Source organism: Meriones unguiculatus, chromosome 18 (assembly GCF_030254825.1).
Source record: "Meriones unguiculatus strain TT.TT164.6M chromosome 18, Bangor_MerUng_6.1, whole genome shotgun sequence".
Taxonomy (NCBI): Eukaryota; Metazoa; Chordata; class Mammalia; order Rodentia; family Muridae; genus Meriones; species Meriones unguiculatus.
In genome coordinates, this window is record NC_083365.1 from 12,020,473 (window position 1) to 12,046,478 (window position 26,006).

The following is a 26,006-nucleotide window of genomic DNA, read 5'->3' on the forward strand; positions in this document are numbered from 1 at the left end:
CTGGATACAAAATTAACTCAAAAAAGTTAGTAGCCTTCCTTTATCAAGCGACAAAAGGGCTGAGAAAGAAATTAGGGAAACAACACCCTTCACAAGAGCAACAAATAATATAAAATAACTTGGTGTAACTCTAACCAAGCAAGTGAAAGACCTGTATGACAAGAACTTCAAGTCTTTGAAGAGAGAAACGGAAGAAGATTTTAGAAGATGGAAAGATTTCCCATGCTCGTGGATTGGTAGGACTAAAATGGCCATCCTGCCAAAAAGCCATGTACAGATTCAATGCAATTCCCATCAAAATTCCAACGCAATTCTTTACAGACCTAGAAAAAGCAACCATTAACTTCATGTGGAAAAAGAAAAGACCCAGTATAGCCAAAACAATTCTATACAATAAAGGAACTTCTGGTGGTATCACCATCCCTGATCTCAAGCTATACTACAGAGCAAAAGTAACAAAAACAAAACAAACAAACAAAAGCCTTCATGGTATTGGCATAGAAACAGACAGGTTGATCAATGGAAACCAATTAGAGACCCAGAAATAAACTTACACTCCTACACTCCTATGGGCACTTGATTTTTGACAAAGAAGCTAAAATCATACAATGAAAAAAAAAGAAGAAGAAGAAGAAGAAGCATCTTTAATAAATGGTGCCAATCTAATTTGATACCTGCATGTAGAAAATGCAAATAGACTGGTATTTATCACCCTGCACAAAACTCAAGTCCAAGTGGATCAAAGACCTTGACATAAAACCAGAGACTCTAAACCTATTAGAAGACAAAGTAGGAAAAAGTCTGGAATTTATCAGCATAGGAGACAATTTCCTGAACAGAACACCAACAGCACAGATTCTGAGATCAACAATTAATAAATGAGATCTCATGAAACTAAGATGCTTCTGTAAGTCAAAAGACACTGTCAATAGAACAAAACAACAACCTACAGGTTGAGAAAACTCTTCACCAATCCTACATCAGACAGAGGGCTAATATCTAAAATATACAAAGAGCTTAAGAAGTTAAACATAACAACTCAAACAATCCAATTAAAAATGGGGTACAGAGCTAAATCATTAATTCATAACAGAGGAATCTCAAATGGCCGAGAAGAAATGCTCAGTGTCCTTAGGCATCAGAAAAATGTAAATCAAAACGACCCTGAGATTCCATCTTATACCAGTCAGAATTAAGATAAAAAACTCAAGTGACAATACATGCTGGAGAGGATGTGGAGAAAGGGGAACCCTCCTCCATTGCTGGTGGGAGTGCAAACTTTACAACCTAACTAGAAATCAATCTGGCCCTTTCTCAGAAAATTGGGAATAGTTCTACCTCAAGACCCAGCTAGACTCCTGGGCATATACCCAAAAGATGCTCTACCATATGACAAGGACATTTGCTCAACTATGTTCATAGTGGCTTTATTCATAATAGCCAGAAACTGGAAACAACCTAGATATCCCTCAACCAAAGAATGGATACAGAAATTGTTGGTACATTTACACAATAGAACGATACTCAGCCATTAAAAACAAAGAAATTATGAAATGTACAGGCAAATGGATGGAACTAGAAAAGATCATCCTAAGTGAGGTCACCCAGACCCAGAAAGATGCACATGGTATATACTCATTTATAAGTGGATATTAGACCTATAGCATTGGTCTAACTACAATTCACAGACCCAAAGAAGCTAAGTAACCAGGAGGGTCCAAGGCAGGGTGCTGGAATGTCACTCAGAAGGGGAAATAGAATAAACAACAGATGTGGGTAAAGAGAGGGAACTGGGCAGAAGATGGAATGGGGAGGGAAACAAGAGTGGGGATCAGATTGGGAAGGGAACAGGGGGAGGTGAGAGGACTGTGAAAAAGAAGGGAAACTGAGGAGGGAACATCTCTGTCAAGCTGGAGGCCTGTGACAGGGTAGACTCCCGGGAGGATATGAGTGTGACTCTGGCTGAGACTCCTAACAGGGTGGGACATGAAGCCTGAAGTGACCGCCTCCTAGCCAGGCAGGACTAGTGGAAGGAGGGAGCAACAACCCAGGGACAAAACCTTTGATCCTAAATTACCCGGCCTGCAAGAAGTGCAGGGGTAAAGAGGGAACAAAGATTGAGGGAATGTCCAACCAATAATTGGCCCAACCTGAGACCCACCCCACAGTAGAGATCCAGCCCCTGACACTATTAATAATGCTTTGTTATGCTTGCAGACAGGAGCCTCACTTGACTGTCATCTGCGCAGCTCCAGCCAGCAGCAGATCGAGACAGATGCTGAGACTTGCAGCCAAGCATGGGGCGGAGCTCCGGGGGTCCAATTGAAGTGTTGGGAGAAAGATGGAAGGACCTGGAGGGTACAGGAACCTCACAAGAAGACCAACAGCGACAGCTAACCCAGACCCAAGGGGGCTTTCAGAGACGGAGACAGCAACTAAGGAGCATGCATGGTCTGGACCTACGCCCCTGTATGCATGTGGCTGATAGGCAACTTGGTCTTCATGTGGGTCACCTGGCAAGTGGAGGAGGGGGCTGTTTCTAACATGGACTCTATTGCCTGCTTTTGGATCACTTGCCCCTGGCAGGCCTACCTTGCCTGGCCTCAAAGAATGAAGATATGCTCAGTCCTGACGTGACCTGATGTGCTTGGGAAGGTTGATCCAGAGGAGGGGGCTCCCCTTTTCTGGGGGGAATGGGAGAAGAGAAGAGAGAAAGAGGGGAAGGGGGTACTAGAAGGAAAGGAGGGAGAGGGCACTTTGGGGATGTAAAGTAAATAAATTGAAATTAAAAAAAAGGAGAAAGCAAAAACACAGTAAACTAAAAAGAAAGAAGGAAAGAAAGAAACAATAACTTAGTAAAGTCCCCAAGCACTTGACCAACCAAATTAAAGGTCAGTTAGAAACCCTTTGTCTAGCGAGTCAAAATGATATTTTGTTACCTGGGCTCTCTTTGTTACCTGGACACTTCAGGAAGTCCCCCTGTGTCCCCTAGATCAGCCCCAATCAATCAATGTAAAGATTACCTAACGACTCTAGGGAAATCTCCTGTCTTTAAACTGAGCCTGTGTGCTGGGTTTAGGGTTGCCATTCTATAGAATGGTGGCTCCCGCATGCTGGAAATTTCTGCAAGATAAGCGCTTCCTGCTTTTGCATACTACCTAAGTCTGAGGTCTTCCTGCAGCGATTCCCAGACCTAACAGTTGTACTATCCCAAAACCTTCCACATATTTATGTTCATGCCCGCAGACCTGGGCTGCTCTCCTCGGTGTCCTCCTTGGTCAGGAGGACACTTTTTGCAGTGGGCAGCAGTCAATGAGCACACCCATCAAAGTGCTGAGAGAGGAAAGGAAAGGTCTGTTCTCAGTGCGACACCTTTACCAACCCTGCCGCAGAGGCTCAGGAACGTCGTGGACGAGCAGGTGGAAAGAGTGGAAAAGCCAGAGGACGGAGTCTAAGGCTGTCTTTAGGGCAGGATGTGGCCATCGCAACCGTGAATTCAAGGCTGCTATGGCTACCTGGACAAGGCCAACCCTCGAAATCCTAGCGTGAACGGGGTAAGGGACCCCCAAACGCCACCCCTTTCTGAGAAGCCACTGGTAGTTGATAGCTGCTGGGAGAAGGGGAATCACTCTGTTCTTTGATGATGTAGTCAGTGGTGTGATTGCCATGCCCCAGTGCACTACCCACTCCATGAACACGTGCTGTCAGGGCGATGTTTAGGAAAAAAACAAACAAAACAAAAAACAAACAACAACAAAAAAACGGCCAGGTGTGGTAATGCATACCTGTTGTAGGAGGCAGAGGCAGGCAGATCTCTGTGAGTTCCTGGTCAGCCTGGTCTACAAAGTAAGTCCAGGACAGCCAGTTAAACAGAGAAATCCTTTCTCAAAAAACAAAACAAGACATGAAGTTGGGGAAAGGTTGAGGGGGCCATGGGGTGGGTGTGACAAGTTGTGATGGGAAAATCGGAATGGATATGATCTTATTTCATTGCACATGTGTATGAATTTCTCAATAATGAAGAAAAGTTAAAGATATAATTTACAATGGAAGTAAAATATGTAAACGGTCATGAGAATGCACGTATGTATGTTTGAGCAGCTCATTTCTTCATCTCTTCAAGTCCTTCCCCAAATGCCACCTTCCCATTTCCACCTGCGGTGACCATTCCATGTAGAATTGCATTTCTCCATCATATTATTTTCACTTGTCCCTACTTCTCCATTTCCTTCTAAAAGACTTCAACTTCACATGAGTAGATTCTAAAATTTACACGAGAACACAACCGGCCAAAATAGCCAACATTTTCTTGAATAATTATTATTACCTAGCTCCCTGTGCTTTCTCCTGCCACAAGGACCAGTAATTTTGTCTGCTTTATTTATTCTTTTATATATAAAGCCTACAACTGTTCCAGGGGTCTCTTGGTTCTTGTCTTCTTGAAGGAAAGAACTCAGTCAAGAGACATAGACAATTTAAGCAGAAGTTTATTCAACAAAGTAAGCAAAACAAACACTCCAAAAAGAGATTGTAGCGGACTGCCTCAAGGCAGGGAGCAGTCCAGGAGGGTCTGCATTTGAATTTTTAAAAGGGTTTTGTGAGTATTTATGAGATTAAGTGGCAGATTCATAACCCAAGGGAACCCTTTCCTTCTAAGTCGTGGTGGACCAGATATCCCTTTTAGAGTGTTTGTTCCCATGCTCCTCTAGAAAATCCCACAAACGGAGGGTGTCAACAACACAGTTCAGGGCTGGAGAGACGGCTCAGAGATGAAGAGCTCTTGCTGCTCTTGCGGAAGACCCAGGTTTGGTTTCGTGTACCACACAGCAGCTCAAAAGAACCTGCAACCCCAGTTCCAGGAGATCCGGTGCCCTCTTCTGACCTTCTCTGGCACCAGGAACCATCTTGTGCACATGTGTACACAGGGGCAAAACACCCATACACGTTTTTTAAAAAGCCACAACGCAAGAAGTATTATCATGATGTCAGGTCTCTTGAGAACACAGACCCTCTGTGAATGCACGGGTGTGGGAGAGTGCCCTCTCGCACCTTAACTTCTGACATAATTTAAACAGCTTAACTGCATTTTTAAGAATGTTTAACCACAAAGGGATTCTGGCCGGCAGGAGCCACAGATGCCACAACGCAGCTGCACTCTTCCTTAGGTACCTCATCCCTGGCTCCCTGTCTGCCTGGTGGGCGCACACTACCTGCCCACTATCTGCTGTTCCACAACGCCTGAATCAGTGAGTGGGTGAAAACAGTATATACGTGTGGCTTTGAAAAATTATACAGTGCTACCAAAAGGCATTAACAGCAGCTGTATAAATGGACAAACAAGCTGTCTTCATTGTACTTTTACTTAAAGGCTATTATTACACACTAGTGTGTGTGTGCATGTGTTGGTGTGATTTATGCAAGCAGATTCTAAAGTTTGCATGAAAACATAAAAGGCCCAAAGGTCCACTATTCTCCTGAAAAAAGTGAGGGACTTAGCCTGTATGCTTTTTCCTATATCATCATCATCAATTGGAAACTGTGTGTGGCAAACACCTACTGTCCCAGCACTGTACTAGGGAGGAGGCAAGAGAATCACAAATTCAGTGGTAGCCTGGGCTACTCAGTGTCTCAAAATAATAAACAAACAAACAAATATATATATAAATATATAAACAAACAAACAAACAAACAAAAAAGGAATCCCAATAATAGAAAAAGAAAAATGGAGGCCAGGCATTGTAGCACATGCCTTTAATCCCAGCACTTGTAAGGCAGAGGAAGGCAGATCTCTTGAGTTCAAAGCCAGCCTGGTCTATATATCTAGTTCTAGGCCAGCCAGAGCTACACAGTGAGACCTTGTCTCAAAACAACAGCAAAACAAACAAAACAACAACAACAAACACAGCTCTAACTACACAACATATTATTTAGAGATTATTCAATCTGTGATAACTTAATCTAGAAATAATGAAGTCACACTTATCCTCACGCCAGGACTAGACAATAGTGTGAAACAGGATAGTGCTGGTTGCAGTGAGGGTTTTGTTTGTTTGTTTGTTTGTTTTAGTTTTGTTTAATTTTGTGTTGTGGTGCAGGGTTTCCCTGTGTATCCTAAGCTGGTCTCTAACTCAGCATCCAATGGAAGTTTCCCAACTACTAGGAACCCCACAGCCAGCCTCAGTGGGGACTTTTGTTTGCTGTTTTGAGGCAGGGCCTCTATGTAGCCCTACACTATGGCGAATCCTTCTTCCTTGGCCTCCTGCGTGCTGAGATCACAGGCACGTACCACCACGCCTGGCATTCAGTGGTGTTCTCAACGTTCTGCTCATCCATCAGTATGTTCTCAGGTATATATTGATTATTATTTTTAATAATTTTTATTTTTATTTTGTATGTTTCATACAGAACATAACTTTTTTTTTTTAAACTTAAAAAAAAGAAAATCACTTGAAGCCAGGCATGGTGGTGCATGCCTTTGATGCCAGCACTTGGGAGGCAGAGGCAGGTGGATCTCTGTGAACTCGAGGCCAGCCTGGTCTACAAAGTGAATCCAGAACACCAGGGTGGTTATACAAAGAAACTTGTCTCAAAAATAAATGAATGAATGAGTGAATGAATGGACAAATAAATAAACAAATCACTTTGTGAGTGTTTGCCTGAATGTCTGTATGTATACCAAGGTGCTCCTGGTTCCTTAGGGTGTCAGAAGAAGGTGTTGAATCCCCTGAAACTGGAGTTACTGATGGTAGTAAACCATCATATGGGTGCTGGGAACTGAACCCAGGCCTCTGCGAGAGCAACAGTGCTTTTAATCGCTGTGTCACCTCCCCAACCCCATGGGATAAACTTTAAAAGTAATCTTAGGGGTGAGGGTGAGGGTGCAGCTCGGCAGTAGAACTCCTCACTAGTATCTGTGAGGTCCTGGGGTTCAGCCTTAGTAAACCCAGGATAAAATAAAATACCATTAGTATAAAAGCCTTCCTAAACATGACGAAATCCAGAACACTAAAAGAAGTTAAGACTGGACAAACCGAGTCACAAGCACAGTTCAAAGACAACAGCCAAATAGAACAAATATACAACTCACAACAAAGGACTGATTTCCTTCAGATGAAATCACTAGGAAACGCCAGCTCTTAGAGAAAAGTTAGCACAAAACATGACCAGACCATTAAGAGAGACATGGGGTACAGCCTCATGCAGAGAAGAAGAAGCGGCAGCTGCTGGGAGGCTACTACCGGGTTAGTGAGGAGACAGGGGAAGTAGGTAGCTGTTGCTGGTAGCAGCTGCTTGTCAAGCCCACACTCACTGTCAGTCCTTCCGACCTCCACTCCCGAATTCCGACCTTCAACCCTGATGCTCCTCTACACATGCCCTGACGATTTCAGTAGCAATACAGATTTTTCCTCTTCCGATACTCTCTCCACCCAATTCCTTGAGCATTTTTTCCCCTCTGTTGACACTGTCCATCCTCCCCACTTTGCTGGCCACATGCTACTAATTGATCCAACCACAAAGTACTCCCACCTGCAGGCAGTCAGCTCTCCAAGCCCCTTCTAACTTCCGCCTTATTTCCTGCCCAGTCACTCATTTCCGACAATGCTTCAACCCCATCTGAACCTACATTCCTACATTCCCTCCCCACACTCCTCTCCTTAGACAACTCTCCTTAGTCCCGTTCCATCCTCTGTGAATGCCGTCTGGCACACGCCTTTAGTTTTCTCATAATCTCAGCTGTCACTGAGATTATGCTGCTCAACTGGCAGCCCCTTACTTGGGCACACACAGCCACTCACCTGTTCTGCACCTGTGCCTGTAAGGCCCAAGAGAGCTTTAGAGAAAGTTCTCACTAAATTTATGACCACAGGCCTCGGGCATGCTTCAGTGCTGCCTGGCAATTACGTGAGGCTCCCCGAGCCATTCACTCTCCTAGACAACTATTTCACCCCCTACTGTGTCCCTCTCCATCTTCATCCTCAGCTGTTGACCTTCCTTCTTCACTGGGAAAACAGAGCAATCGTAAAATAAAACCAGAAAGCAATCGTGGGAGAATGTCAGCAAGCCCCGACACTAACTCACTCCTGTCCTGTCTTCCTCGCAGCTTCCTGGACCACCGGTCTATGTTCCCAGATAAAACCAGTGCGCTAACCTGTGCACTACCCCTTTTGCTAGCTGCTGGACATGAACAGGAAATTCCCCCTTCTCTCCCTTGCATACTGATGTCTCTCAGCATCCCACACCAGGGTTCTCCTCATCCTTACTAACACTGCTCCAGCCACCACCCTGCTTCTCTGACCCCTTCAAGGATGTTCTGCACCTGAACTCTCCGATCCCTTTCTCTTTGCACACCTTAGGGACTGAATGAAGTCCTGACTGAAGGTGGATTGCTGACCTGGGCGTGAGCATGTCTAGAAACCCGGTAGCTCAGTCCCCCAGGAGTGGCAAAGCTTTCCCCAGGAAAGGCTCACAAGGACGGAAAGTCTTCCCTGGATCTGAGTTTGAATGTTGACAGCGTGTGCAGACCCACTGACCAGTGTTCCCATCCTAAAGACCGTTCCCTACAGCCTACAGAGACTGCTCCTACCGCGGTTAGCCAGGCCTGCATCCTTGTTCAACCCTGTGTAGGAACCCTGCCTTCTTGTTCATCTGTGTGCTATAACCTCACCTTCTGTTCAGCTCTGTGCAATAACCCCACCTCCCTGTTGAACCAGGTATGATAAGCACACTGAGTTTTCTGGGATGCCAAGGCTTCTCTATCACATTGAGCACAGACCAGCCAATCCTAGCTTTTCTGTGAGTCCATCTACCTGGCATTCCTTCATTCTCTTGCTGCACCAGTTAGGTCAATCCCTGGAGTTGTGCAAGGACTTGGCAATGTACCCCAACTCCACTGAAATATCCCTGTTGAGGTCAACAATATCTTTGACACTGCAAAAATCTAATGATCAGTGTTGAGTAGTATTTGTTGCAGTTGCCGAATGCCTCCTCCTTGGGGCATTTTCTGATCTAAGTTCCAGCACAAAGCACTGCCGTGACGTCACTCTTACCTCTCTGGCAGCTTCTATTCATTCTCTTTTGCTGATTCTACATATTCACGACATCTCGATATTGGACACCTCACGTCCAGCCCTTAGAGCTCTCCTGTCTTCTACCAATGCTCACTCCCCCAATCTCAATAATTCACATTTGAATCCACAACCGATAACCTATGTTTTCACTAAACATGGTGTGGCTACAACCAAACGCCGTAAACTTGCTCTCCCCTAAACCTCCTTCCCTCTTCCAAGTCGGTCAGATCTGAAACCTTGCAGAGATCTCTGAATGCCACCTCTCTAGCTCTGTGACTTCTCTCCTTAAATAACAAAATCCAGATGCTAAGGCAGGTGTGGCAGCACACAGCTGTAATGCTGGCACTCAGAGTTGAGTCATCCAGCACAGGGGACCAGCACTTTGCCTGCAGCAGCTCCACTCTGTAGTCCTTACGTGTTCTTCGCCATCCTTGCCCACACCTCCTGTCATACCCTTGTTCTTCTCTGGCTCCTCTGACTAAAGGAGCTGGGGACTGCAGCTCCAGAAAGCCTATCCTAGGGACTCCCCTCAGCTGGCCATGGATGGCACATCTTTGGTCCCTTCTGACCTCCCTGGTCTCAGAGCCATCCACATTAGGGAACCTCTCCACGCCCACCTCTGCACTGTATGCTGAGGTCCCCTCCCCAAGCCTGTACCTGTCAATAATGACTGGATCTGAAGGCGTCTCATTCCGGTTACCACAGCTCTTGCGGTCACAGCACCGGCTGAGGAAAAGATGAAGAAAGACAGAAAGAAGTGGTGAAAGAAACAGAGTGAGGGGGGCAGCCCCAGTGAGGACTCAGATGTCCTGTTCTGGGTGTAGAATTCCTATGTGCAGGTGAATCTCTTCCAGGGACTTGAGGGAGAAAGTCGGGGAGGGGCTTGGCAGCATCCTTGCCAGCCTAGTTCTAGGGATGAGGCTGGTCATGAAGCCCTTGTGCCACCAAGCAGTGGATGGCCTGTAGTGTCTCTTGGATAGTCACAAAGTGAACCTGCCCTGTAAGCTGCACCCGACCCAGATGTGCCCTGTGCCCGGCACTCCAGAGGCCTCTTCTGGCTTTTCTTTTTTTTTAAATCATTTCCAGGGCTGGAGGGATGGCTCAGTGGCTATAGAGCACTGGCTACTCTTTCAGAAGACTTGGGTTCAGTTCCCAGCACCCACATGGCAGTTCACGACTGTCTGTAATCCAGCTCTTAAGTGATTCGACACCCTCATACGTATAGTATATATTCAGGCAAAACATCAATGCACATAAAATAAATAAATCATTTTTAAAAATAATTTTCCTTCCAAGGCTGGCCACTGTCTCAACTACAGGTTTGTAAACATTATTTCCACTCCCCCCCACACACACACTTATCAGGAGCTGCCCCTGAGGCATTGTAGGACTGGGATATCCAGGGAACCCCTTCAGGAAATGCTAAGTTCTAGGGTGAAGGGAAGGAGAAGCTAAGAGCTGTGTTCCCCCTCCCCACCCCACTTATCTACCAAAGAGCTGCCCAGCAATTCTCACATCTCGGCAGCTAGGTTTCCACCATGAGGCCCCTTAGCAAATCCCAGAGGCCTCTGGGTTGCCTAGCCCAGCCTGTGCCTCTCTTCCGAGAGAGCTACTCCCCGGAGCTTTGTTAGTTAAGCTTCCAGTAGCTGTGGGAGGCCTCTCTTACAAAAACACTTAGAGAAGTCACATAAACAGGGCAGGCTAATGGGGCCTCAAGGAGCCTCTCCTCTGCCCATGCTGTGCCCAGGGAGCTCACCACTCCCCTGCCCAAGCTTCCCCAGGGACCTGGAGGTATTGTGTCAGGCCCTGACAGGGGACCTAAGCTACATCTTAACAAGGCACATTGCCTTGTCAATGTCAGGGTGCATCTTGTGTGACAGCGCCCATCTTACCTGCACATGATCTCGTGAGTGAGCAGCACACGGCACATTTCCGGATTCTTGTCCTGTCCCTCGTAGATGATAGCCTGGGAAGGAGGAAGCGTGCAGGCTCACCAGGAAGAAGGCTCCTCTCAAGTCCCCATGGGAAGCATAGATGAGCCTGAGGGCGTGCCCTGGTGCCTCCGGAACCAAGGTCCAGGAGAGCTCCCACCCCAAGTAAGATCATGTCCTTTGCCTCCATCTGAAGAGTCCAGGGGCGCAAAGCAGGAGCCTGAAGCCTAGCTGCTCAGGTGGAGACCTTCCTACCCTCAAACAGGACCATCCCTAGGTGGCAAGAACGGCACCCGGCTGGTGGAGCAGAGAGGCTCCCGGTCCCAGCCTGCCTCACGCTCCTCCCCCTACCCACGGCTAACCTCTTCCATGCTTATGGAGGCTTCTGCTCATGGATGCTGCCCCACCCCAGTTCAGACGGGTGCATTGCCCTTGGATTGTTGATCCCCCTTTCCCGGTCTTTCAGCGCTCCCGGTCCTGAACAAGAAGCAGGCTTCCCAAACTGTAAATCCGGCTTCCTAGTGTATTAGGTATTAGCCCCTGGCCTTCCAGCCTTCCTCTGTTTGCAGGTCCTTTTCTCCCTAGGCTTCCACACTCATCCGCCACCCAGTCCCATTGCTGTTGCTTGGTGTGCCTCCCCGGTCACAGTGACGGAGAGCTCTCTGGACAGAAGCCATTCTGCTTTGCCTTGGGACTGAGACTAGGTGAGGCTGCTAGAGGCACTTGTCCATACAAGAGCGTGCCAACTGCCATGCTTCATTCCGGACCAGCCAATCTGGCCCATTTGCAATTCAAGCCCCTTCTACCAGCATGTTTCTGAAAGCCCTGAGAGCTGGGCTACCTCTCAGAGTGCATGGGGATTGTTTCCCTGAACTACTTTTGTCAGCCTCAAGCTTCCTTCCCAGGATCATCGTATCAGCAAGGTGCTGAGCATCCCAGCTCCGGGACTGCACACAGGTCTCTTTTCTGACCCAGTGTATTCCCCCTCCTCCCCCTTTGCAGTTAGTGATGACACTAGAGGGCGTTCTCTTGCAAATTGCTCTCAGTGTGCACTCTTGCCTCAGGCATGGTCCCCAGCCAATGGCTGACAGCTAGAGGACACAGAATACTGCCTCCTTGCTTTAAGGACACCAACTCTGGTGACATTTCTCTCCCAGCAATCCCCGTGTATGGGGCTGAGGCTGGACTCTACCTGAGACCGCCAGCTTGCCAGCTAGCTTCCTGTCTCACTCCCTTTCCTCTCCTCCTGAGGAAGCTCTCCCTCATCAGCGATAAATTCATGCCCCCAATTTCCTGTCAAAGACTGGGGTGCTGAGGAATATGACTAAGATGGGCCGGAACAGCCCCCAGGCTGGCTCACCTGCTTTGACATGGAGTCAATGAGACGCACATAGAGATCTTGCTCTGTTCGAAGCCCTAGGGTGGGAAGGCAGAAAGAGCTGGCTGTCAGGGGAGCACGAGGATGCCCACGGCCTCCAGTGAGGCACTGTGTGTCCCAGGGTACCGAGCTGTCCAGACTTTGCTTACCATTGTTATACACCAGCCGGAGGCGGTAATGGATCCCATTGTTTGTCTTTTCTGTCCCAGGCTCCTGCAAGGGCAAGACAGAAGGATGCTCAAGTGCTCAGGGCCTTCCACCTCCTTCACCCATGCTCCCTTCACCCGTACCCTCCATCCTAACCCACGATCCTTCTTTGCCTTCCAGCCACTCGCCCATCCTTTCCCAATCATTTAGCATCTATCCACTCATCTTCCCCAGTGTGCGTGTGTATGTGGCAGGCTCCCTGCAGCCCTCCCATCACTCCCAGTGCTAGTCCCAGGCTAGCCCATGAGCCTCTCACTCGATCCTTTTCCACGAAGTCGATGAAGGCTGTGCGCTCCACCTCCACGGGCTGCCCCTGCCGGTCGTACATGGCCAGCACGAAGTGGAAGAAGTTGGACTTCCTGAGGTTGGAGGGGGGCTGCTTTTCAAAATGTGCTCTTGCCAGGCCCACGCCACTGTGGGAGGAAAGGAACTGGAAAACCTCTGGAAGGGCCCTCCAAGGAGAAAGACCCCAGTGGTTCTGGCCAGGTAGGTGGCTGGCCAGGTCTAGGCTTTGACATGCCAAGAGCTTGGGCAAGAGGTCAGACTAGATGTGCCCTTCCATTCCAGGCAGTACCACATCAGTCCATAAAGAGGTCTCCAGCACCGAGGTCACCCCAGCTTGCTTCTTCAAGAAAAAGGAACGCCACAGGTGCCGCAGGAAGGCATCCTGACAGGCTCTCCCCCGCTGCAGGCTTTGGCCATATTTAGAAAGGGTTATCTCTAAAATGAAGTCTATAAACTGTAAATCAACTCACTATACTTTCCAGAGGCACTTAGGAAGGTGTATCAGGGCATGAAGGGGTACCTGGGAGGTTCTGGAGTGAATTTCCGACTGAACCCCAGCTTACAAATAGGGCCTGGCAACAACATGACGTCCATCAGACCATCAGCGATGCTGAGCTGTTCCAGGGTATGAGTCTGCCCATCCTGAACCCTGGGATGTGGGTATAGATGGGGAATACCCTCTCTGGGTACAAAGGGCATGATTCCAGCCTCAGGGCTGCATGGCTTCTGGGCAGGAGGATCTCCTAGTTTGGCCTTAACCAAAGGCTTGCTCCTGACTCATCAGAAACCTTGCTCAGAAGCAAGGAGAAAGGAAAAAAAACAAGGCCTCATTTACCAGACTGTCCCCGAACTCCAGCACTAAACTCTGTCACACGCAGCATGCGGTACTGGAATTAAATGCCTGGAAGAGGAGGGAATTTGTAGGCAGAGAGTGGAACAAGGGTCAGTGTATGGGTAACCCCCACCTTCGCCCCAAATATGTAACCATGTAAAAAAGAAGCAAAGGAGGAAACCACTGTTTTGGGTTGGTGTTTTTGTTTGTTTGTTTGGTGTTTTGGTTTTGTCTTGCTTTATTGTTGTTGTTTTTTGAGATACGGTCTCTCACTCGGTAGTCTGGGCTGGCCTGGAACTCACTATGTAGTTCAGGCTGGCCTCAAACTTGCTGAGATCTTCCTGCCTCAGCCTCCCAAGTGCTAGGATTAGGATATGAGCCACCACACCTGGCCAAAAACAAAACAAAACAGCAAAGAATAATAATTTTTTTGTGTGTGTGGGAGAGGGGGGAAGATTTACAGAGACTGTGGCCTTCCCCCAACCCTCAGGGAATAAGTATAAAATCAAAAAACTGAAGAGGAAAGAGAGCAGATCAAACAGCTCAAAGAATGTCTCTAAGGGCAAGTGTACATGGATCAGATTAGTGAATCACTGGCTGAGGGATGTAGCTCAGTTGGAAAAGTGCCTGCCTCCATGAAGGAAGCGCCGGGTTCAATACCACATAATACCAGAATTGGTGGTGCACACCTGTAATCCCAGGATTCTCGAGGTGGAGACAGGAAGATTGGAAGTTCATTCTTGGCTACACAGTGAGTTGGAGGTAAGCAAGAGATACAGGGGACTCTGTCTCAAAATAAATAGAGAAGGAGAGAAGGAGAGAAGGAGAGACAGAAGGAGAAAATAAAAAGAGAGAAAGAGAATGGGAATAAGGGCATGGGCTGGGGAGATGGCTCCGTGCTTAAGCTTGTCATGTAAACGTGAGGACTTCACAGCCCCAGAACCCACAGAAATGCTGGGGGTACGGCAGTGCTAAAAGGGCAGGGGCAGGGGTTCCCATAACAAGAATGCTAGCTAGCCTAGACATATGGATGAGCTCTGGGTTTGATTGAGAGACCCTGTCTCAATGAGTAAGCTGAATGATCAAGGGAGAATCCAAGGGAAGCATCAGTCATGGACTTTCACATGCTCAATATGCATGTACGCTCCCACGCATGCAATGACGCATGCCCCCACACATACACCCCACATACACATACTCAGGCGGGTGTAAAGGGGAGGAAAGTTTGCATTGGAGGTTCCTGCCAGACTGTGTGGGAATGTGAACACTAAGAAGTTTAGACTTTCTTCTCTAGGCCAGGTATGCCAGAGCACCTTCCTTACAGGTGTCCCAGTCTCCTCCCTAGAAAAGAGGGCCGTGGCTCCACCGCTGGGAAATGTGATTCGCAGCACACACGGGAGTCCAACATCCCGCAGAAATGAACTCCGGTTCTGTTGGCTCAGGCTAGTATTTTCCATATGTCCAAGATGATGGTTCCCAATGTGCTTAAGCAGGTTCCACTCATAATGTGTTTTTGCTGGTCTGCGTGAACAGACTATAACAAAAATGATAGCACATGACTTCTCCGGGTTAGGTCATGAAAGCACTGTGGCTTCTGCCTTGTTCTTTTTCCTGGCTCATTACACAGGGGAAGCCGGAGTCCACTAGAAACCAATGCCCGGGACTGGGAGATGTCTCAGTTGGGAAAGCGTGTGCTTCACAAGCATGAGGACTTGAGTTTGGACCCCCAGAACCAACATAAAAAGCTGGACATGGAGTTGTATGATGGGAAACGGAGACAAGGGGGTCCCTGGGGCTTGCTGACCACTTGGTAAAGTCCTAGGCCAATGGGAGACCCTGTCTCAAATAGAAGGTGAAAGGTCTGTGAGGAGTGACATGAGGCCGTACACTGACTCCCTTCTGTGCTCCACACATATGCACCCATACATGAACACACGAATGCACACGCACCAGCATCCCAGATGCCCATCAGGCATGCTACAGTGACAATGACTTCCAAATTCATTGCTATTTAATATTTCCTTCCACATAACTTAAAATCAGGAGCCAGTGAGAGAGCTCAGTGGGTAAAAGGCTCTTGCTGCCAAGTGTGACACCGGAGTTCAGTCCTAACCCTGTGTGGGAAGAGAGGGCCAGCTCCCTCCGTGTGTCCTCTTCTGACCTCTGTAAGTGCAGTGGGCACATGGAAGCACCCCCACCTCGATAGATAGATAGATAGATAGATAGATAGATAGATAGATAGATAGATAGATAGATAGATAGATAGATACAAGTTAAATTTAAAAAAACGAAACAAAATCAACTTACTGTTTTCTTTGGCTTCACACTAGGCCATCGTATCTAGGCTGTCAGAGAGTGAGGTGATTTGTTTTTACTTATATGGAATACAGCAAATAATGAAACAAACTGTTCTTTTTCATGGATGCCTTCTTGGGGAGCCCCAGTGGCCATGGGAACGGGTGATGCTGGAGGTAGATGTGATGACAAGGTGCCCAACACTCTTTTCTACCAGAAACCCCTTCTCTAGGGGTACTGTCCTCTCTCTACTCTTCCCCACTCCCTCCTGGCAGTCCTCTCGAGTGGGGACTTGACCACCTTCTGTCAGCTTCTCAACCTGCCAGAGAGGCAGGGAATCCTGAAGAGAGCTTTTGATCACAGCAGGTCTCTGATTACTATGGATGAATATGCTAATGAAACATCAACTCTGAGCTCCATCCTCCTCCTTCCAGGGCCAGCTTAGCTTGAACTCTGCTAGGGATGGTTTCAAGAACCACCAAGTGGAGAGATGATAGAAGGGGGTGGCCTTGTAGAGCAACCCCTCACTGCTCTTCTTCATTCTTTCTGCATCTGGATAGGCTCTCGGACAGTAGGAAAAAAGTAGACGAAAAGGCCTCGGCAGAGAAGAAGTGGATGTTGACAAAGTACAGAATCCCCAGGCTTTTTCTATGCAAAAGAAATTTTCTGTGCTTGGCTCTGGGCTTCTAAAACTGGGGTAGAGGGAACTGATAGGGGCCTGAGCTTCCTTTACCACTAAAGTCCTCTTGGCAAATGTCAGTCAGCCCAGAGTCCTGTCTATCCCCTGCTCCTACTGTTCTGCTGGAGAACCAGCCCTGGAAGTTTTCCCCAAACCCTAGGCCAAACTCTCTAAGCCAGGCCTGCCTTCCCTGTGGAGAGGATTACTTGGGAGAGAGAAAGAACACAAAGATTGGGGCGGGGGTGGGGTGGGATGGGGAGTGGGGGCGGAAGAAAGTAGGTTCCCCTAGGGGATATGGTGGGGGCGCAGTACGGGTGAGGCATAAGGAAACAGAGCCATCTCACATGCCCCATGGCATGACCTCACTTAGCCGGGCTCTCTTCCTCCTAAGACAGCCTACAGTAGCACCCAAACCTCCACCCCTGCTCAGGCTTACAGGCTTCCATGGAGCAGTATCAACCATCTCCACTATTGTGGGCCACCACAGAACAATATTAATGGCAGTCTTAGTCCCCTTCATACCAAGGTCGGCCAACAGAATGGAAGTCCTCTGCTAGGTCCATTCTCTGATCCTTGCCTGGGAAGTCCCCAGTCTACCTCAGTCATGCCTTAGACAGTTAAGTGAGAAGACCGAGCTAAAATGGGAAAAGATTTTGCTGAAGAGTCTAGTGTTTTCTATGTGCACGACACAGAACACTACAAGGACTGTGTTGTACAGAAGAGCAGAAAGCAAAAGAAAACAGAAGCAGGCTGGACTGTGTCTTCCTTCCCTGGCTGTCCTCATTGTTCCTGTGCCTGTAACGGCAGTAGGTGATCAACACCTGTTAGGCAGAACTGCAAGTTGCAAAGGGAGAAACCTGGGGAGAAGGAGGGGGAAAACTTTTTTTTTCTTTTTTCCTCTTGGGAGAAGCTGCTGCTCTTGTAATGAGAAAACAAACCACAGATAAAGAATGAAAAGAAACAGAGACATGCTGGAACAATTCACAAAGTACCCAGTGCCGGGGCAATCCCCATGGTCCCATCCTGGGCACAGACATGAGAGCTATAGGTGGCCCTGGGTGCTCTCTGCCCAGACAGAGAGATACAGAGGAAGGCCATCATCGCTGGTTGTGTGCTCTCCAAAGTGGAGTTGTCCAAGATAACGCTGGAGGGTGGGAAGAAAGCTGGAGATGTCTACTCTCTATCTAAAAGAAAAATGGAGGGATAGAATAGATGGGTAGAGCCCCTGAATCCTGGAGAGGGAGGCAAGTATTTTATTTACGTTCTCCTAGAAGCAGAGAAGTCCCCGGGGTAAAACCCCAAATATCAACAGCTTATTGGACTGATTCCAGGAACCGAGGAGTAAAGCGAGACAAAGGCAAGAAGGCCGCCCATCAAGCTACCACTGTAGGCAGCCACAGCTTGCCCGTGGGGAACTATGAAAACACAGAACAAGCACCTCAGACTTCGCCCACCTGAGTCCTGGGTCAGGGACTCAGTGTCTATCCAGCAACTGTAGCTAGGCATTGCCACCTTTCAAGCCAACACCCTGTCCTTCAAGTTTATTTTATTTATGTGTATTTGCATGTGCATACGTGCAGGGTGTGCCCAAAGAGGCCAGAAGAGGGTGTGGAGCTGGAATTACAGGCATTTGAGAGCCTCCTGAGGTGGGGGCCGGTATCCAGACTATGGATCTATCTTAACTACTGAGCCATCTTTCCCACTCCCACCATTTTCCCTGACCCCCTGTACTCCTGGCTGCCATGTGAAGACAGAACAAGCTCTGGCCTCCTAAGCAAGTCTTCAAACATTAGGAAGCAGATGCTGGCTCGGGTAGACCCTTTACCAACCAAGGGTGTTAAGAAGGTAAGCATGGGCTGGAGAGATGGCTCTGCGGTTAAGAGCAGTGGCTGTTCTTCCATAGAACTGGGGGTCAATTCCCAGCACCCACATGGCAGCTCAGAATTGTTTGTAATTCCAGTTCCAGGCGATCTGACACCCTCATACAGACATACATGCAAGCAGAACACCAACATACATAAAATAAAAAGAAAGAAGGTAGGCATGAGTCCCAACTGCCAGAAGTATGGGGTATGAAGGAAGCCAGCAGAATTTTAGCCCCTGAGGCCCAAGGGCAAGTCTGCAGATTTTGAGTTTATGATGAATTCAGGTGAGCAATGGCCTGCCTACTCAGCCTGTGTACTGCTGGAGCCGACAGTCCAGTGATATTTCATTCACTTAGCATCATAGGAAACAGAGCATGTACCCTTTTTCAGATAAATGTCCCTGAGTGACAAAAAAAAAAAAAAAAAAAAAAAAAAAACACCCAAAAAACAAAAACCAAAAAACCAAACAACAACAGCAAAAGGTCATATTAACCATTTTTGCAAGAATCCAAAACAAACAACACATTTTCTCACTTTCTTAGAAAGGTTGTTTCAAACACAATGTCGAAACACTTTCCTCTCAGCTCTGGTGGGTGGTGAGGTGCTAGAGAACTTGTTTCTATTCTAGAGAACCCTGACTTGGGAGCCTTTACGGCAGTGTTTCCACCACATCCCATCTTCTGCTCTTAAACAGGCCCAAAATTTAAGGAGACTTTCTGTGCCACCAAAACACAAAACAAACAACAACAAAACACCTTGGTTTGAAGAGCTACTTTGTGGACAGAAGAGCGCTGCCTTGTAGCAAGCGTGGTATGCCTAGGCTTCATGAGTGCTGTTTGGGACCTTGAAGTTAAATGAAGAAGGACCACTTGACCCTCATAGCCCAAGCCACTAAGGTGAGCTGCACCCCAGAGCACACAGGGATGCTAGCTGACACTGAGCCCACCCAGCAGGTCCCTGGGGATGTTCCCTTGTAAGGCTGAGCACGATGCCCCACAGCTCTGCTCCTGGCATCCAGAATTCTCTGGTAGACAAAGCTCCCTCCCTCCGCAGTCTCTGCTCTCTACTCAGAAATGCTCATGCTCAATCACATACTCACTATAAATAGCAATCTAACAATAACGATCTGCATCCCCCTGGAAGACCAGCCACCCTGGGGGCTTCAGCCTTCCGTTTTCCCGCCAAACCTTAAGTCTGGCCCACCTGGTAGCCCAAAGTTCTCAGCAGCAGCACTTGGGCTTGAGCCTGATCCATCTTCAAGGCTGAGATGTTGAGTTAATGGGACTGAAGTCATCCGCGTTGGATGCAGGCTCTGCTGACCACCCTTCACTTCCACCAGAAGGTGAGAGAAACAAAAACACATGCCTCCCACATCTCCATCGCCACCCTCAGTTTTGCAGCAAGTTCTTCTGCGCAACCCAGCCATTCTCCTCCCTGTCCGGCCCAGGGTGCAGAAGTTGCGCCTTCATTTCTTCCATGCCCTCCATTCCTTTAAGCATCCCATTGGTGCCCAAGCTCTCCTCTGTGGCCCAGGACTGAGAGTAATCGTCATGCTCTGCCTGCCTCCAGCCAAGCTCTCTGGCCTAGCCCTGCCTGGGCCCTGATATGCTCAGAACCTAGCCACGATGCATATCAAAGAAAATAAGAGCAATAACACACAGGGGAAGAAAACTCTTACAAGCGTGCTCTACCGCTCCCCCCATGGCTTTCGGTTCCACCTACTAGCTACTCACCCCATTTCTCTTCTGCCTACCCTCTCACCATCCACCCCCAGGCCTGCCTGCCAGCCAGGTTCCAGGATGAGGAGCAGCTATTAATTATTAAAGCAAACAAAAGCATTTCCTAGCAGGGAGGCTAGCCTGCAGCTGCTTACAGGAAAGACATCCCAAGCTGCATTCCTTCTCTAAGGCCTTGCTCCTGCAGAGTGACTGGCTGGTAGAACAGTCAGCCCTGGGTCTCCCAGGACCACAGCAGGGGGAGAGCTAGCCGGGCCTCTCCGACCTCCCCCACCTAGGAAACACACCAGGAGAAAAGTGCTCTTCCTGGGCTAAGCCCACAAGCAGGAAGACTTGTCTGACAGAAGGATGGGGAATAGGTCTCAGAGATAAATTCCTATTGGTTCAGAGCAGGAAGTCACAGCATTAGCCAGAAGTCTTTGAGCAGATATTCCTGTTAGGGAGACCCTGGCAGGGAGCGGTAACCTTCATTGCCAGTCTTCCCTTCCCTTCCTGTGAGATGGGTACTTAGTTCCTCTTCTCTCCCTACTCCTAGGCTCAGAATTCTCCTGCCTGTTCGCAGAGGCTCCCTCACTGATCTTGGCAAGCATTCTGGGCCTCTTTCCTCCTCATCTACTTTGTTCAAAACTTTGGCATTTTTGTAAAGTCTAAGTTTTAAAATTGGAGAGGGGTGGCTGAGGGCTGTAGGGCAGTGGTTGGAACATACTGAAGTGAAGAGAGGTGCCTGCTAGGGAAGGCTTTTGGAGCCATCTAGGTGGACTACTTAAGCTTGTGGGTGCTACAGAAGGAAGAATGAAAGGGCTGCCATTTTTGCCCTATAGGAAAACCTCAGCTGGCACAGCCAGAAAAGCAGGGACAGGCAGAGGACAGCAGAGCCTGACCTGTGGTAAGCATCTTTAGGTAACATTAAGAACTGTTCCCTTGGGCAGGGAGGAAGAACATAAACAGAGAAGGTGCTGAAGAGGAAGGAGTCAGGTTCCTCAAGGCTTGGTGGGGCTCTATTCTGTGGGTGTATGGTGCTAAGGGCTTGAGGATTGTTTTAAGAGAAAGAAGGTCTGGCAATCTTGTTGACTCTCCAGCATCATAGGCCATTATCATACAGAAGCTGGGACAGAAAGCTGGGGTCAGATTGTGATGAGCCTTGAATGCCAGCTCTCTGGGAAGTGGGGACATGCCAGTGACAGCCTTCAAATGGAGAGTCAGAGTACAGGACCAGTTTATGTTATCCTTCAAGCCTGGGAGGAACGGGGTCTAGGGCAAAGGAGTGTAATTGTTAGAAGTGGCATCTGGGGACATTGGGATTGAGACTAAGCACCTATAAGCTCTGAAAACCAAGTGGCTGTGACGTGACGATGAGGAAGGCACAAATCACCCACAGCAAGCAGCCTTGCAGGAGAATGAAGCCAGGCAGGGAGCAACGATGGAGGAGAGGATGGGAGATGTATGTTTATTGTTACATTTTGGGACAGGAAGACCTGAGCAGAGAACTGAGGGGGAAGACACATAGAAGAAATGACAGGCAGTGTAGTCAGAAATGAGAGCCAAGGGTTAGCTTCCCCACTGGAAGCGGGAAGAGAGTCGCCCACATGTTTGAAAACTCTCAATCTATGTCCTAGAATGGAGCTTTCCAGACTTGGGGCAAGCAAGGCCAGGCCTAAAGAAGCCTTTGGGCTTCAGTAATGTGGTCTTGGGGACACAGAGTAGACACCACTCAAGAACCTCCTTTCTCTGTGTAGATAACACCATTGGTGACTAGGAGGGATGATGTTGGAGGTTGCACGCCCAGATTTCTTGCCCCTTCACCCACCTGCAGGGTATCATCTCTGTCACTCCCGCCTCCCTCTCATCAAACCTGCTGGCCATGAGCAGTAGACAGCAAAGTCCGAAAGAAACGGCAACTTCCGCTCTAATACACCCAACTCTAACGTCGCACAACTGCTCCAACTTAAAGCAAACGCCAAAACCAACAGCAGAAAAGGAGGCACACGCAATTCCAAGCACAGCACAAGTCAAACCTTAAAGGGGAAAACGGGAGGGAAATACACCATCACACTGAGAGCGGTGGTGTAAAACTGTGATTGTGTGTCTCTAGTCTCTAGTTAGATCCCTCTGAGAACTGACGGGACTTGGCTCATCTGCCATACCCTTTCCTGTCCTGGAGAGACCACTCGACAGAAAGCCCAGCACACTCTCTGAAGGCTGTGAAATCAGGTGTGCAAAAATATTGCGTCTACCACTGGGTGAGGTCAGGGCACACTACAAGTCACATTTGCACAAGTTTGGATATGTGAGTGGGAGTAGTGTGCCAGGCTTGCTCTGCTTTGACAAACCCTAGCCGCCGTCCTTCATATGCTGGGCAACAGCTATTTAAACTTCCGGGAGACCCAGGGCTCGCCCTGTCCTGCGGGGACAGTCCCTACCGAGTGCTGGGCACTAGGAGCGCTTGCTCGGTTGTATAACCTCCAGCCCATGCTGTATAATTAGAGGGAATATTTCAGAGACCGTGTTCCAGCTGCTGCAGCGACCGGGTAACCAGGGCTTCAAAGTCCCCATCCAAATCCTGGAGCCTTCCCCCGAAAAGTAACCAGGGTGGATCCTGTTGATTCCCAAGAGCCTCCGGTTTCCTTCAGGATCTACCTGAAACCACCCGAGAGAAGAGCCCAGCCCTATTCTCAACCCCAATCGGTTCAGCATGGCTAACTGCCCTCCCATAACCCCGGCCCTGTGCACCACAGAGTTTCTCGCTTTGCTTGTTGGGTAACCGCGGAACTGGACAAGCGCAGAACTATTGAGACTGCACAGGAAGAAGGAGCTGGACATCTCTAGTGACCGTGGGTCGTGGCTCAAGGTGTGCGAGAGGAGGCGACACCACGTCCAGAACTCTGGACCCTAGCGAGCAACCCCGCCCCACATCCTCAGGAGGAAGTCAAACTCACACAGGATGAACAGGAGACTTCGTCGGGACAGTCAAGAGTTAGGACTGTCTCCACCCCTCGCTCCAGTGGGTAGGCATGCAGGATGAAAGCGGAACGAAGCGGTCCAACCGGAGTGCTAGGTCGAGTGGAGCGCTTACCTCTGCGCCGCCGTGCTGGAGTCCAGGATGCCCGCGCTCTGCATCCAGGAGCGCACCGAGCCCAGGCTGGAGGGCAGCAGCGGCTCCTCTTTCAGGTGGAGCCCACCGCGGGGCAGAGCGTCCTGTGCGGGGAACATACGGACCCGCAGTTCGTGGGCGCCCCCCACTGCCAGGGATCCTGCCCCGCCGAGGCTGTGGGCGTCGCAGCTCAGCCCGACCCGACGGCACCAGGAGCCTCCAGGAGCGCAGCGCTGCAAGGAGTCCCGGCGCCTCAGTGCGCGCCAGCCTCTCAGAGAGAGCGGGTCCCCGGGCGCCGACGCTGTCCCCTCCCCTCCCGGGGCGCGGGGCGGGGAGACGGAGGGATTCCCCCGCGGCCTGAGCGCCGGTGAGCAGACTGCGAGCGGAGCCGGCACCCGCTCCGCACGGAGGCGCCCCAGAGGCGCGCTCTGGCGGCTGCCCAGCGCCGCGGTCCTGGGGGGGCGGGGGGGCGAGCGCCCCGCGAGGTGCCCGCCCTTCCCCCCTCGATCTCTACCCCCGCCCGCCCGCGGCGCCCGCGCGGGGCGCTGATTACCATCCGAGAGGGGGAGGCTGCGGCCGCGGAGCTCGGCGGAGGCGGCGACGGGGGTGGCCGGGGCGGCAGTAACAGCAGCAGCCGCGCGTCCCGCGGGAAAGCAGGGCCGGCGCCCGGCCAGCAGACGCAGCCGCCGCCAGGCCCCCGAGGGCCCCGGCGCCCCGGGCCTGCCGCTGCCCCGGGCGGCAGCACCTGCAGCAGGAGCAGCAGCAGACCGGCCGAGTCCCCCCGGGGCCCGGTCCCCGCTCCTCCCCGCCGCGGCCGCCGCCGCCCGCCGCTCCCCGGGGCCTGGCCGCGGGCCCTGGCCATCCCGCCGCCGCCGCCGCTCCCTGGGGAGCGGGAGCCGGAGGGAGGGAGCAAGGGCAGGAGGAGGGCTGTCGCAGGCGGGTGGGCCCAGGGGACTCGGGGCCAGGGGAGGCGGGGGCGGGGCGCGAGGCCGGCCGAGGGGCGGCCAGGGACGTGACATCATCGGGGGAGGAGCGGCCGGGCTTGGGGCCGCGGCGGCGGGGCGGACCCTGGCGAGTCGGTGGCGGGGCTGGGGGCCAAGGCTTGCGAGGCGCCGCCGGATGGGGCCGGGAAGCTGGCCTGGGCCGGGGGAGGCGAGGAACAGGGCGGGCGGGGGGCTGCGCGGCTAGGGAGCCCGGCCTAAGCCGTGCAGCTCGTCACACCGAGCCGTCGCCGCCAGACGAAGCCCCAGCATCTTTGTGGTCCCATCTCCTTCTCCCAAGTATGCGCCGCCCTCGCCTCAGCCGAAGCTCGATTCTGGGAGTCGCTGCTCACTTGGAACCACCTGACCTCGGCTTAACCTCTGCGGCTTCGTGCTGAAGGGTCTCTCCCTGGATGCCGCCCCAGGCAAGCTGAGCCACGTCAGTCCTGCATCCTTGTTCCTGGATTACCTAAACTTAAGTTTACGTTCCCACCTGAGCCTTTGAGACTTCTGATGGCAAGTTGGACCCACAGGACTGAGGCTTAGAGTTAAGAGTCCAGCTCACCTCCGTTTCCACAGACTTCTTTATGAGTCCGCTCATCCTTTATTTCTGCACAGAAATCATCTGGCCTTTGACCTTGGGGCAGAGCCATTTTTTGTGTATCCTACAGGGTATCAACAAACCTTGGGTTGACTCCAGCAATTTCCTGCAGAACAGCAAGGGAGGAATAGAGGGATGGCCTTGTCCTTGCTGCTGCTTGAACTCTCAGAGCTCCATCTTCCTGGGGGGTGGGAGGGGGCACGCTCAAAGTCAGCCCTTAATATCCTGCCTACCTGACGCAGAGGAAGGATCTAGGGACACCAGAGTCCCTCTGCCTCTTCTCCTGACCTCCTGATCTTAACTCTCCCTTCCTCTCTTTGCCCATTTTTTCTTTTTCAACCTCTGTCACCTGTGAAGAAGGAGGAAGGATACTGCCAGTCTCACGCAGACTTTTCAAGGGCTCAGCTTTTACCCCAGGTGGAATTATCAAAAACAGGTTTCTCAAAATAAAGTCTCTCCCGACCGGCCTCTAGCTGGCTACTAAACATTGTCACTCAGAGTACGGCTGCCGGATCAGCAGCATTGACATTGGTAGCTCGTTAGAAATGCAGAGTCAAAGGCCCTGGCAGACCTGGCAGGTGAGAGCCTGCATCAGAGAGCTTGAATGCTGCCATCACATATGCGGGCCACTATGCCCGGCTAAGACTTTCCATTCTTAAAAATCCTCCCCCTTCTCCCCACATCCTGCAGCCTGTTTCCGCTCCTGTTTCTTCGGAAGTTGACAGGAGTACTCCACTAAGGCTGCTGTGCCAGTTTGGGCTGGCTACGCCTGGAGGCTCACAGCCTGACTCTTCCCCGTTCCTGGAACGGTTGCTTCTGCTTTGACTCCAAGGTCTCTTGGGACTTCTGGTCCTCAGCCCTCCTTCAGTATCTACTCATCACATCTTTTCCTCCTCCCACCCATCTAAGAAAACTACTCCACAGACAAGACGTGTTGTCTGTTTTTCCTCCTACCCTCTGAGGATGTTGGGCTGCTCTGTCTGCCCCCCCCCGCCACCCCCCCCCCCCCCAATCTGTTGTTCTCGGAAGCCTGTGAGGCTGTGAGGCTAGGAAGACTA

General features: G+C 50.3%; 1 protein-coding gene across 10 annotated transcripts in view; it reads right to left on the reverse strand.

Moving 5' to 3' along the window:
- Positions 1-24,514, reverse strand: part of Ebf4 (EBF family member 4) — a 70,923-nt gene extending 46,409 nt beyond the window's left edge. For 2 of the 10 annotated variants that reach the window (XM_060372090.1, XM_021645105.2), the window contains exons 1-7: positions 23,921-24,509; positions 23,350-23,471; positions 12,841-12,997; positions 12,527-12,590; positions 12,360-12,415; positions 10,961-11,034; positions 9,726-9,794 (exon numbers count right to left, since the gene is read on the reverse strand). In XM_060372090.1, coding sequence (XP_060228073.1) covers positions 9,726-9,794; positions 10,961-11,034; positions 12,360-12,415; positions 12,527-12,590; positions 12,841-12,997; positions 23,350-23,471; positions 23,921-24,229 — 851 coding nt within the window. In that variant the 5' untranslated portion in view covers positions 24,230-24,509. The other 8 variants (XM_060372091.1, XM_021645108.1, XR_009587501.1 and 5 more) reach the window with 7 other exon arrangements.
- Between the last annotated feature and the right edge of the window lie 1,492 nt (positions 24,515-26,006).